Source organism: Helianthus annuus, chromosome 14 (assembly GCF_002127325.2).
Source record: "Helianthus annuus cultivar XRQ/B chromosome 14, HanXRQr2.0-SUNRISE, whole genome shotgun sequence".
In the NCBI taxonomy this organism is placed as follows: Eukaryota; Viridiplantae; Streptophyta; class Magnoliopsida; order Asterales; family Asteraceae; genus Helianthus; species Helianthus annuus.
In genome coordinates this window covers 130,066,518-130,079,536 of record NC_035446.2, presented here as the reverse complement: position 1 = coordinate 130,079,536, position 13,019 = coordinate 130,066,518, and the positions used below count along the sequence as shown (strand labels likewise).

The window sequence follows — 13,019 nt, the reverse complement described above, 5'->3', positions numbered from 1 at the left end:
AATGGACAAAACAGCAAAACGGAACTTCTATATGTATATGTGTGTGTGTATATATATTATTTTATTTCTTTAGCTTATAAAGGTATAAGATTTATACATATATAAAAGTATAAGATTTATACATAACTTATGTTACTTACAGGTGGTTCAATTTGTTGATGCTCTTCCTCTTCTTTGGTTTTGGGATCAGATTCTTCAACTTGGTAACTCGGTTCGTCTTAAATACAAAAATTAAAAAAACATCATAAAATTTGTGAGTTTAACTATTGCATGAAATTTGAGTATTAAAGTATAGAAATTAAATGTAAAATTAGCAAACTATTTCATGAAATTTGAAAGAAAAAAAAAACCTCGCCACTGTGTGCCGTTCACATTCACATTTGTAGAGAATAAAAAGTCGTACGTGTCTTCGTCTTCCTGTAACCTTAGAAAAATTTGACCATTAGACATGTTCTGTTTCATGTGACATGAAAATTTAGCTTTGAACCATCATTCATATGCTTCCAACTTAATACTAACAAATTTAAATGAAAGTAACTTTTCCGGTACTCCTCTATTTCAGGTTATGGTGTAAGTCAAATGTGTAAGGACTGGAAAACGGGGTGCGGGTCTCAACACTCTCATCAGTCGCAATATTCCGACCTATCATGAAATGAGACGGAACATTCAAGTTAGAAGGTAAAAGTATTAAAACAATTGATTAGTTAAAATACCTTGGAATTTAGATATGTTGCTTTCATTTTTATTTGCTCCATTATACTGCTTAAACTTCGATTTGTACGGACCGGTTTTTCCGTTCTTAACATTGTCTTCGGGTATTTGCGCTTTGCAAGCTATAATTCATTTTAACAAAAACACCACAAATAATATGGAAAGTACAAAAACAGTGTAACCTTAACTTGCGGGTGATTTATTTCATCAAAGTTGTTCCATCATAGCTACCACCTACACAAAGAAAGAAACCGATTAGAGAACTACTGATGTGTTTATTGCAGATTAGGTTTCTGTAATTCGCAAAACATAACGCATGTTAACGAAACAAAACCAATATTAACGGAAGTATGAACAATTTAACCTTCATTTGCAGGTCATGTGTTCCAGCATTGGTTGTCTTGTCGAGTGCAGTTCTTGAGTATTGATCTTCTACTCCAAGTTGAGTATGCTAGACAAATAAATCCATAGCACTGGTATTATATAGGAACATCAATAACTGCAAGTAAGCCCGCTACCCACTTTAATATGAACTGTGTATTGTTTTATATACATTTGAAGTTACATGTCGTGCAGTTTATTTGGTGCAGTTTATTTGCTGAATTTTAGGAACTGAACTAAATTTATAGCCCACTTCTTGCTGAATTTCAGGTACCACTATATAACTTCTAGAGAAGTGGAGATCATGGGCACAAAATGTGGAGCAACCACCTGGTTACAAAACTGCAATTAACTGCCATGAACTGCCACTTCAGCGATTTTTTAGGGAGTTTAAAGGGCTGATCTCAGCAAGATCCAATGGTCAATATTGATTTAGAGGGTGGTTAGACTTAATGGGTTCCATATATATATATAACTAGTTTAATACCCGTCCGGTGGACGGGTTACGTTGATATATTATAGTAACAACATGAATGAACCTATGAACACAAAGCTAATCTATATAAAGTGTACACAAAATTAAATTAAATACGTGACAAACAAAAGTATCATTGTTTAATTTATGAAAGGAAAACGAACGTCAACACTTTACAACCACAAAAAAATAATCTTCTTAAGACAGTTGGAAATTGACAAATGAAGAATATGGCCCAAGTGTGGCCCCAAGTGATAAATTTGGTGAGCCGTATTTCAAACTAATTACATCATAAATACCGTACCGTACGGTACCGGTATTTACCCCGGTGTTTTACCTGTAAATACCGGTACCGTACCGGTATCGAAAAACGGGGAAAATGGAAACCGGTACCGGTACCGAATATACCCGGTAACTGGGTCAACAATTTAAACATTTGAGACATGAAGAGGGGCTTCTCCTATAAAGATCCCAACTTCATGACCTTGTCCTTGCTTTATATGTTTCTTTACCTGCAAAATTTTATCCAAAGTGATGAGTGAATATTATGAAATGCATACATACAACAAATTTATATAAAAAGGATTAATCACCAGGTTCTTTCCCTCGACAATAACACGAGTTTGAGAGCGAATCACATGTTTTATAGTGCCGGTTTCACCCCTATCTTTGCCCCTAATTATCATCACCTGTAATAAACAAACCATTTATTTAAACATAATCTTATAAAGTGTAAAGTTTTATTGTGAAAGAATAACATATTATCTTTTACATTATCTCCTCTCAAAATCTTCAAGTGATGTATGAGCTTCTCATTGTTTCAACATGCACCTAATAACAAATCTTTGTTTGTGATGCATGACTTGCTGGGAGCAGCTTTCCACCCCATTCTCTGAAATGAAGCATTCAATAACTATGGAACATAATCTCACCATCATCAACTTTCCATCCCATTATCTCCTCTCAAATATCAACTCAAATTATATTTTTATCAGTGCTTAAATTCATAATGAAGCATTCAATAACTATAGAACATAACTTTGGTATATATACCAGTTAACTTCCAAAGGCACGTTTTAACTATATACAATGATTAGAATCGGTATGATGATATTGTTTCAAGTTCATGAAATCAAACTAATAAACAATTTCAAACTCTATTTGCAAATTAAAGAATTGGAAGTAGTTGTTTACCTCTTTCGTGAAATATGAATCTGGATTGATTGTTGCTCAAAGAATTTGGATTGATTCTTAGGAATATTAACATTGTTGACCGATGGTAATGACCTGCCCGTCGGGCACTTCGAAACTCTTCTCAACAGAAGAGCTACTTTTTGAAGTCTCGAGCTCTTACTCATAGTCTAGAGCGATGTACGCCCGTTTATCTTTCATGTCTCTTAAATTTCCTGTTATGCGGTTGTGGTGAATGAATACCCACGTTTTGGTAGAACCTTCATCAACCAGTCAGTTAGATCACCTCTTGCTAGATCTAACCGGAGGATGGCGTGTGGCAAGGTGTAACCCTCGTAAATAGGAACCGTGTCGCTCACACCGTCTCCTGAATCAAGTACAATACCAGTAGTACGACCACTAGCGTAGAGAGAAAGAACAGCTTAAATGGCAACATACATAGCAGGTGCGTTAAATGTCTCGAACATGATTTGCGTCATCTTTTTAGGATTGGCTTTAGGATTCAAAGGCGCTTCGGTTAACAGAACCGGGTGTTCTTCTGGGGCGACATGGAGCTCGTTGTAAAAGTGTGATGCCAGATTTTTTCCATGTCATCCCAATTGCTGACAATATCATGTTCAATTGGGTATTTTAAAGTCAAAATAGCTCGCTTTGACTGAGCCTCGTTACCAACATAAGCATCTTTCTGTCCCATTCCAACCATTACACCGGTGTGACGTGTTCGGCTGACAATTTAAGATTTAAACATAATTTGTATATCTATTGGTGCATGTGTGTTGAGGGAAAAGAGATGATAAATTGGGTACGTTAACCATTCCAATTACATTATCACACACACGTGGTTGAATATCCTCTCATTATGCCATCCTAAATTGGGTCCAAAAAGCTCGCGGCTCGGAGCTCGCTCGGATTTAGCTCGGAAAAAGCTCGCTCAATATGGCTCGGTTTGAAAGTGAGCCGAGCCGGCTCGGCTCGGTTAGAAAGTGAGCCTAGCTCGACTCGGCACGTGACAAGACAAATTGGCTCGGTTTGGCTCGCTTGATAGCTCGGCTCGGTTTAGCTCGAATTATTTTACTTATAATATATTTTATTTTTTATACGTATAATATATTACAAAAAAGTGATTATTATTTACATGTATTTAGGCTTGTAGTTTGATATCTATGACATATTTAAAGGTTGATTGTCGTGCTAATGAACAAATCTTGTATTTATTTGAAATATAAAACTTATTTTGCGTTGTTGAACATGATTTTGGCTTGTAATGTATTAGGTTGCACTTATTTTGAATATGTTCTTTTGAAGTATTAAATAATATTTTAGAATACTGAATTTTGAGAGCTATGTATTAATTTTTATTTTTAAAATCGAGCTAAACCAAGCCGAGCCCGAGCTTAGATTTTCAGCTCGGTTTCAAATCCGAGCCGAGCCGAGCCAACTCGGTTTATAATCGAGCCGAGCCCGAGCTTGCCCTAGCTCGGCTCGGCTCATGAACAGCCCTACACGGAGCGGTACGTTTTAGCACAACTCATTAATTAAACAAATGTGCGATCTTTAAAAAATGACCTGTTTTGGTTCTGAAGGTTCGCAGCTTGCTGACGCAGTTTTGCAGCTTCTTGTTGGTAAAACTGCAAAAAATGTATTGCCATTTTAACCAATAAAGATTCAAGACAAATATTTAGTGTAAATTGTGTTTAATCAAACATGCATATAAAAATGTCTTGGTTTGTTTAATGTTTTTTTTTACTTTTTACCCTAGCATTTGCTGCTGCAACAGAACCACTGCTTGGTGGATCCATGCATGCCTTTTTATACCTATCTATGGTTCCTTTGATACTATGTAAACGACATAACAAACATCATCGATCGTGTAATTATAGATTCAACAACGGTTTTAAGGGCACTTTTTATACTACAAGGAATTGTTTTTTATTTGAAACCAAAATATAATACAAAACACATATATGCAATATGTCTACTAAAATACTTTAATCCCAAAGGCCAAGTTATCTACTTAGAATTATATAAAAGTTTTATGTACAACCCCAAAGATCATCCCTTTGGTTCACACATCTTCAAAAAGAGGACTTACCTTGATATAGTAAGGGCCCAGCTGGATAAGGGAATCACGAAACTGCAACAATTAGAATAAAGTTATTAGTGCTTAATAATTAACAAAAGGTAGGTACATCACAGCAAAATTTATTTACCTATTCTGAATGTTTTTGAATGTCATGAATAAAAAATGTTCCAAACTAAGCTTGAAGACCTCGTACAGAATATATGTTGCTATGTACAATGCCAAGTTATAACCAATATAAACTTAACACATTCCACACACTCTTCAATGACAAAACACAAGCAACTTATCACAAAAAATACACACAAACACACACACATAAACAATAAAGACACAACTTACCATGTGCACTAAACATCCTCAAAAGCATTCTACAAAAAGGAAAACCAAAATCAAATTAGTGATGACACTATTAGTGCAATGTGTAGAGACACATAATGAATCAAATACCTGAAATTGGGAAGCATGAATTTCAATTTGGAACAATGAATCAAATAATTTCCCAATTAAATCCATAAATTCGATGTATAGTGAATTCAACTAATCGTTCCTCATTATAATATATTCTACAAATCAAGTAACGGATTAATGAGTTGAATTAGACCTACACAATGACTAATATATATCTGAAATCACTTCTTTCTAGCAAATACAGAGAAGAGTTGCTAATTACCTGAATCAGATCCCCAACTGACACAGAATTAGTTCAAAATGAATAAGTAATAGATCTAACAAAAAAAAACCCCACAAATACATGTGTCTAACTAACCTGAATCAGGTTAAGCAGTAGCAACTGGTTGAACATAGTCAAGAATGGTAGAAAAGCTAGAACATGAGACCATACTCATGAAGGCAATCACTATAGTATATGTCCCTAAACAACAATCATAGAAAAATTAGGATGGAATCAAGCATGAACATTATTCTAGGATTGGATAATGGTATTACTGTTAAATTGGCCCACCACTTGAAGAAGATTGCTTCCGTATTTAGCATATGTGTAACATGTGTCGGCATTTGTCTGTTCCTTCCAATAACTACAAAATTAACACAAAACAAAGGTTTAACCCTAAAAGCTGCACAAAATGGAACTTCAAAGGTAAGAAAGAGTGAACCTGCTTGACTAATTGATACAAAATCCCCAGCCGATACCGGAAGATGCATGGGATTTGTTCCTTCCCGAACAGAGTTTGATCTTATTCTTATATTTTATTCTCCTATTTTCCTTTTTCCAAAAGCCAGACCTTAAATAATATGAGGTTTAAGGATTATTTCTTCATCGCCTTTCCTTACAAAAGAAGACAAACATTCATACTCTAAAATCAAATATGAAACTAAAAATCAAAATGAATTCACTGGATGAACAGAAAAGCATGTATTTACCTTCTAAGAGAAAGACACGTACATACACAGCTCAATTTTCAATCAAAACAACTTAGATAATCCAAAACAATACAAAAATCGTCTAAAGTGGAAAGCAGAAACAGAGAACATACGTTACCGTCGTAGAACATGAAGCTTGAAAGGTTAAGCTGCTGCAGGATAACGTCGTTTGTGGTCAATGTGTTAACCTGAGACATATATTTGATGAACAGAGAAAGGGGCTAGAATTAAAGATAAATCTGATGGGGTGGTAGAAGAAATTACAATAGCGCTTCGCAATTTCATCGAATTTCAATCAATCGGTCTTTGGGTGTGCATACACAAACACAAAAGTTATAATCATAAGAACCCTAATTTAAATATAGATGCTTACCGTTGCGATTGAATTGCGCTTGAATGACGGTTTGAGATAGCGATGGAATAAAGCTCCTCCGTATGTTATTTGTGTGTATACATCTGTTACAAGAGGAAGGGTATGAAGGTTACCTGCAGCGACGTGGGGAGAGAAAACGGAGTCAAGAAGGTTATTTGGAGGTTACGGGCGATGTGGGCAGAAAAAGGTGGAGTTGCTAGAAACCACAAAGAACCGCCCAGAGCAGTTATTTATGTGAGTTTAAGTGGCTGAGATTTATTCTCAGCCAAATCCAATGGTTGAGGTTGATTTGAGAGTTGGTTAGACTTAATGGGAACCATATATATATATAATATATAATTTGGTTATGAGGTTCCCCTTGAATATATTAAAGGGTTCCTTCAGTATTTTTCTATATAACTTAACACTATAAATTACGAACCGAACAGGTTCCTAGGAACCCCCTTCCGGGTTGTAGATCCGCCCCTGAGTATGGGGGTTTGCCTAGTGGATTCCTTGACGTTGCTCTTCTTATCCAAGGGTTCAGGGTGTCGCCATTCAAAAAAAAAAAAAAAAAAAAAAAAAAACATATATGGTTATGTCATATAATTTTTATCCTATCTCATGTGATTAACTGATTCTCAAAGAATGTTTATATAACCAATGCATCACTGTAACATATGTTTAATGAGGTTCAAAAATCTGAATAAATGAAATAAAATTTGTGAACTATATGATCATGTTTTATTATCACTGCAATTTCCAGAAATATTCACGAGTAAAGATTTTAATCATGTTTCACACATACATACATACATAAACTCAAGACTGAACAAAAATCTTTTGATACCTACAACGAAACTTTGCAAACTTAACGAGTAATGAGTAACTGACGGGTAAGATCAATGTTTCACAATCATATATAAGATTGTCTAAATCTACCCTCCTCAGACCCTACCTTAGCTTTGCTATTAGTGGGATTTACTGAGTATGATATAATGATGATGAATCATATACACGATTGGGAATGCCAAGACCCATCCCAAAACCAACACATTGAGTGGTTTCAACCGTAAACAAGTACATTTAAAGACTTGCAAATACAAGATCATATGAATTAAGAGACCGTGTCAGCAAAATCACCAAACAATAATTGCCTTGATACACTCGGTTTCAATGAAGACCTACCTCATGTAGAAATCCAGTTGATGATTACACCGACTAAACTGCTTAAAACTTTGCATTTATCTTGCCTCATCAATAATCTTTTGATATAGAGCATTTTGATCGGCCTTTTCATCATCCGTTGCAGGTTGGGTGGAATATCTATATTTTTCAAAAAAGAGTTAACTGCCATTTACGTCTCTGTGGTTTGTTCACTTTTGCCATTTCAGGCCAAATTTCAAAATTGCACCGTTTTCCTTTTCCTCCCTGACATTTTGGAAACGTGCAATTTCAGTCCAAAAAAAATAACCACAGTTAAAAAATTCAGTTAGCTTAGGGGTAAAATTCGTTTGTTTCTAAGCAGTTGGTCACGGGTTCGATCCTGGCCAGCTGCAATTTTGACTGTGGTTACCCCTAATATTTTTTTGGGTTGAATGGCACGTTTACAAAATATTAGGGAGGAAAATGGTGCAATTTTGAAATTTGACCTGAAATGGCAAAAGTGAACAAACCACAGGGACGTAAATGACACTTAACTCTTCAAAAAAAAAAAATATACAGGTATCAAGGCACTTGTAAAATGAACAAAATAAAAAAGAATGAGTGCAAGTAGTTCATACCGTGTGATATTCTTACGACTCATAGGGAAGAAAGCAAAGAAGGGATGCAGTTCCAGTTCCATCTGGTTATCAAACCCGTTTTCTTCATGCAGAAACTTACTTCCAGCTTGACTCAAAAGAATCAGCCCCATTCCACCTTAAGTTTGTATCATCATAACTTGTATAAAACTCCTTTAAGCACTCCCTTATAAACGAGCTGTGCAGAATTTATAAATCCTTATAAAACAAACAAGAGTAACCAACACGCTGCAGACGCAAATGCTAGTTAAAAAGCAAATAAAGCGGTTACATCACATCACATCACAGCTCCATTTAAATCACTTGCAGATGATTCTTCCTTTAGGCCCACCATATTAGATAGCGAATAAAGCGGTTTCATCACTATAACATTAGGATTAAGATAGATCCCACCATATTAAATATGGGTAAAGTTCTTGTACAAATAATCTTAGGCAAAAGATCAAATACAAATAATCTTAACATACTAAACATACAAATTGAAGGAAAACTCAAAAAGACAAGGTGGCATTTTTGTAATTACCACCAACTATCAAAGTTACTATACAAATGTGAACTCAACCAAAAATACCTAAATCACACAAAAAAATTTTTTAACATTTTTTATTAAAAAATCACTACATTTCGTTAGCAAAAAAAAAAAAAATTATTTTTTTTTTGCTGCTACTAAAAGTAGCGATTTTTTATTAAAAAATGTTAAAAAAATAAATAAAATTATTTGTGTGTGTGTTTTTTTTTTAGATTTTTTGGGGGTTTAGGGGGTGGGGAGGAGGGGTTAGGTTTTTTTTAGGTATATTTGTAGAGTAACTTTGATAGTTATTGATAATTACAAAAATGTCACCTTGTCTTTTTGAGTTTTCCTTCAATTTGTATGTTTAGTATGTTAAGATTATTTGTATTTGATCTTTTGCCATTAAATATATGTACGATTTGTGAAAACTGATATTTTTAGCATTACATGAAATCGGCTGCTGCTTTTATTGTTTGTTGATTTTCTTATTCTATATAGTCACACACTCTCTAGAGCTTTCAAAACCAAGATTTTAAAAGAGGAGACAAGACAATAATGGCTTCTAATCATCTATACATACATACATACATGTCGATGATGTCAATTACGATAATGAATCAGATAAAACTCATGGTTAACAAACAAAATCAGATGAAAAAGTCAATGTACCAAAGTTAGAGTAGTAGAACCGACAATGACTGTTGGTTTATCGCACCTATGTATTGGAAAAAGGCTCCTGAAAAGTTAAGGTTTTTTTTGGTTTAAAACTATTTCAGGTTTCACGGTTCTGGATTCTAAACACCCGTACCGAGACCGAAACCGATTAAGTCACATGTTTATGACCGAGAACCTCACCTCACCTCACTTGTTACACATTGTTCGTGAGTCGGTTCCACAAGTTTCAAGGTTCCGACCTGTAAACCGCTCAGCCCTACCATGGCGCAAACGTGGAAGAAAGAATGTGTCAGGGATGACACCCACCATCCTTACGTATCATGGTTATATCAAAAGTTACAAATATTTATCCAGTTCTCGTAATTCCCTATTTATGCGGTGCTCGACAACATTACCAACGAGAAGAAATGAGTATTGTATAAAATTTCATAATATCACTGCCTGCACCCGATTCTATATTCAAAGTCCCTCTGTAATCTAATTTAATTGAATTCTAGTTTGACTTTACTCATGGTCAACAAACAAAACCAACTGAGACAAATCATTACTAATGTTCTAATATAAGTACGCATAAGGTAAGATTAAAGCGAGAACGCTTACAGAAAATCATAATCTTTCTGTTGCCACTTCTAAAAACGAAGCATATCAAGCCACCAACAGCGGGTCAGGATCAGAACTTTGAAGCTTTTCCAGTAAATCACCGCAAGAAATGCTCGTTTTTTCTGAAATTTCTTGAGAAAAATTTGGTAAAAGCTCCGTAATATCAACGTCTTCAGAAGCATTACAAAGGCATGTCACGATAGTAGAAGTTAACTTCGAGTCGAGTGCAATCCCCTTTTTAGCCATTTCACGAAGTAACATAAAGATTTCTTCTGTTTCACCCTTCTCACAAAAAGCTTTTAACAAAGAATCATATACGAATTTATCCGGAACAAAACCACTAGAAACCATCGTTTTCAACATGTTTTTAGCCTCCTTACAGTCCCCTAGTTTGCAATACCGGTTTATTAATATGGAGAAAGTGTATGCATCGGGATCCACACGTTTCTCACGCATCATCAACAGTAATTCGCCCGTGTACTCCACGTTTCCCGACTTAAACGATGAATCGATTATGATATTAAACGAGGCGACATCTGGCTTGCAGTTATTGGCTTCCATTTCTTTAAACAAGTTGGTTGCTTGTTCCATACTACCCTCTGTGCACAACGCCAACATCAATGCATTGTAGTCACACACACTCAGAGGTAGATCGTGTTTTCGTATTTTTATAAAAAACCCTTTTGCAATGTTGATCATACCTAATTTGCAGAATCCGTTAATTAAGAGACTATAAGTGTACGCGTTTGGACTTACTTTCAGTTCCATCATTTTCTTCCATATCGCTATACCCTTTTCGATTTCCGCGTTCCTCAAGTAGGCATCTAAAAGTAAATTATAAGTCACCACATTACCGTACAACATCTTCTGATGAATCTCTTCCGCTTTACTAATTCGGTTTTCTTTGCAAAGACCTTGAACAATAAAATTGTGCGTTTTAACATCTGGCTCAACGTCACTCTCGTGAATCATCATATTATAAAGCATTAATGCGTCATCAACCTTTCGCTGATCACATAATTCTTTAATTAAGTCGTCGTAAAACTTCTTGCTCCGTTTCTTACCCTTCTGAACCATCGTCTTCAATAATCTAAAACCGTCAACCACCGACCCTTCCTTGCATAACCCGAGAACTAAATGTGTGTATGTTATGTTGTTCGGCTCTTGACCCCTTTCTATCATCACATTAAACAAATCTAAAGCTTTCTTAACCTTCCCGTTATGACAAAGCCCGTCGATTAAACCTGTATACGTAACAACGTCAGGTTCGATCCCTCGTTCCAGCATATCCGTTAAGACATCCATAGCTTCTTTAAACTTTCCTTTTTTCGAAAGACCGTGCACCAAATGGTTATAAATATCAATGGACGGAATGATCCCTTTTTTCATCATATCATCGAAAACCGCTTTTCCCTTTTCAATCTCTCCGCTTCTACAAAGATAATACATCGTCACACTGTAAGTAGCCAAATTAGGATTACAACCTAACCCCTCCATTTCATCCTTCAAAGCTAACGCCTCATCAAACTTACCGCTCTTACAAAGCCAATTCGTAAGTGTATTAAGCGTCACTTCATCCGGAACCACCCCGTACCCGGAACCTTGACGAAACAAACTCACAGCATCATCAATCTTGTTCTTATGACACAAACCCTTCAACACAAGATTAACAAGGTATGTGTTAACACTAAACCCACTTTTCAAAATCAACCCGAAGACCGAAACAGCATACTCTGGGCACTCAAAGTGAACCAAACTCTCAACCACAGCACCATATGAAAGAAACCAAGACCTTACCCCAATGTTACTCATTGTTGTGTAAACTTTCAAAACTAAATTGTATTGTTTGCTTCTACCTAATTTTTCCAGAATGAAATTGCAAGTGGAAGAAGAAGGGATGATGCTTAAAGCAGCAGACTTTTCGAAAAGTATGACGGCATCTTCAAATTGGGGATTAGGGTTTTCTAGAAGGGGTCTAATTTGAGAGTCTAGGTTATGTTTTGCATTATTATTGTATGTATAATTTATATGTATAGGAGATGATGAATAAAAGAGTTTAGAGAGAGTATAGGGGTGGTGGGTTAATGGGCATTTGAAGAAGGGTTTTATAATCATTCTAGTCATGATTTGAATATGTGATTACTGAGCTGAGATTGGGTTCAAATGTTGTGAAGAATAAGCAGGAAATCGATTAGAAATGATTTTGAAGAAACGGGGCGATTACCTGTTGTGAGCTGCCGGAGAGAAAATGTCGCCGGACTATTGCAAAGGAGGTCACACCCTGTAATTTCCGTTTTATAGCTTTATAAATGGTCCCTCAACTTTAATAATAATAATACGTGCTGTTTGGCTTGGCTGAGCTTTTCAAAACAGCTTATTTGCTTATTTGAAAAACAAATAAATCAATAAGCTCTTTTGAAAAGTTTTAAAATGGAGCTTTTCAAAACAGCTTATTGACTTATTTGCTTTTCAGAAAGCAAATAAGCTCTTTTGAAAAGCTCAGCCAAACAACCCCTAAATCACTAAACTAAGAGAAAAGTGTCCGGATAGTCTCTGTGGTTTGCTTCGATTTCACCTTTAGTCCCTACATTTTTAAAATTACAGTTATGGTCCCCAACTTTGGCAAATTCGTTCTTGGATAGTCTCTGAAACTGATGGAGGTTAGTTTTCTTAGTTAAGTGTGTATGAAATTACCTAAATCCCCTTAATATAAAACAAAATAAGTTAAGGTAAGACCCATGTTTTTTATTTAAAATAATGATATTGTTGGTCAAAGTCAACATCCCTGTAACAAACCACCGCTCCAACAAACCACCACCATTACCATCCACAAACTTGCCGCCACCCACAAACCACCA

The 13,019-nt window shown here is 35.5% G+C and overlaps 1 protein-coding gene and 1 long non-coding RNA gene across 13 annotated transcripts; both read right to left on the bottom strand.

The window, feature by feature from the left end:
* Positions 1–541: 541 nt before the first annotated feature.
* LOC110903798 lies at positions 542–1,197 on the bottom strand. Its single transcript, XR_004879363.1, has 3 exons — positions 1,076–1,197; positions 714–945; positions 542–642 (listed from the first exon to the last, which is right to left on the bottom strand). It is a non-coding gene; the product is annotated as an uncharacterized LOC110903798 (long non-coding RNA).
* Positions 1,198–1,685: 488 nt separating this feature from the next.
* On the bottom strand, positions 1,686–12,443 carry LOC110903796 (pentatricopeptide repeat-containing protein At4g28010). 12 transcript variants are annotated; one of them, XM_035983256.1, is made up of 17 exons: positions 10,162–12,443; positions 8,358–8,738; positions 7,762–7,899; positions 6,595–6,707; positions 5,954–6,409; positions 5,803–5,875; positions 5,608–5,712; positions 5,512–5,528; positions 5,289–5,404; positions 5,181–5,209; positions 4,969–5,047; positions 4,851–4,892; positions 4,325–4,386; positions 2,762–3,483; positions 2,340–2,459; positions 2,161–2,256; positions 1,686–2,079 (listed from the first exon to the last, which is right to left on the bottom strand). In XM_035983256.1, exon 1 carries the CDS (start codon positions 12,283–12,285, stop codon positions 10,207–10,209), a length of 2,079 nt encoding a protein of 692 aa, XP_035839149.1. In that variant the 5' UTR covers positions 12,286–12,443; the 3' UTR covers positions 1,686–2,079; positions 2,161–2,256; positions 2,340–2,459; positions 2,762–3,483; positions 4,325–4,386; positions 4,851–4,892; positions 4,969–5,047; positions 5,181–5,209; positions 5,289–5,404; positions 5,512–5,528; positions 5,608–5,712; positions 5,803–5,875; positions 5,954–6,409; positions 6,595–6,707; positions 7,762–7,899; positions 8,358–8,738; positions 10,162–10,206. The 12 variants fall into 12 exon arrangements, with proteins under 12 accessions (XP_035839149.1, XP_035839157.1, XP_035839155.1 ...); XM_035983264.1 differs by lacking the exon at positions 4,969–5,047; XM_035983262.1 differs by having other exon boundaries at positions 2,340–4,386; positions 5,954–6,082; positions 6,335–6,409.
* Between the last annotated feature and the right edge of the window lie 576 nt (positions 12,444–13,019).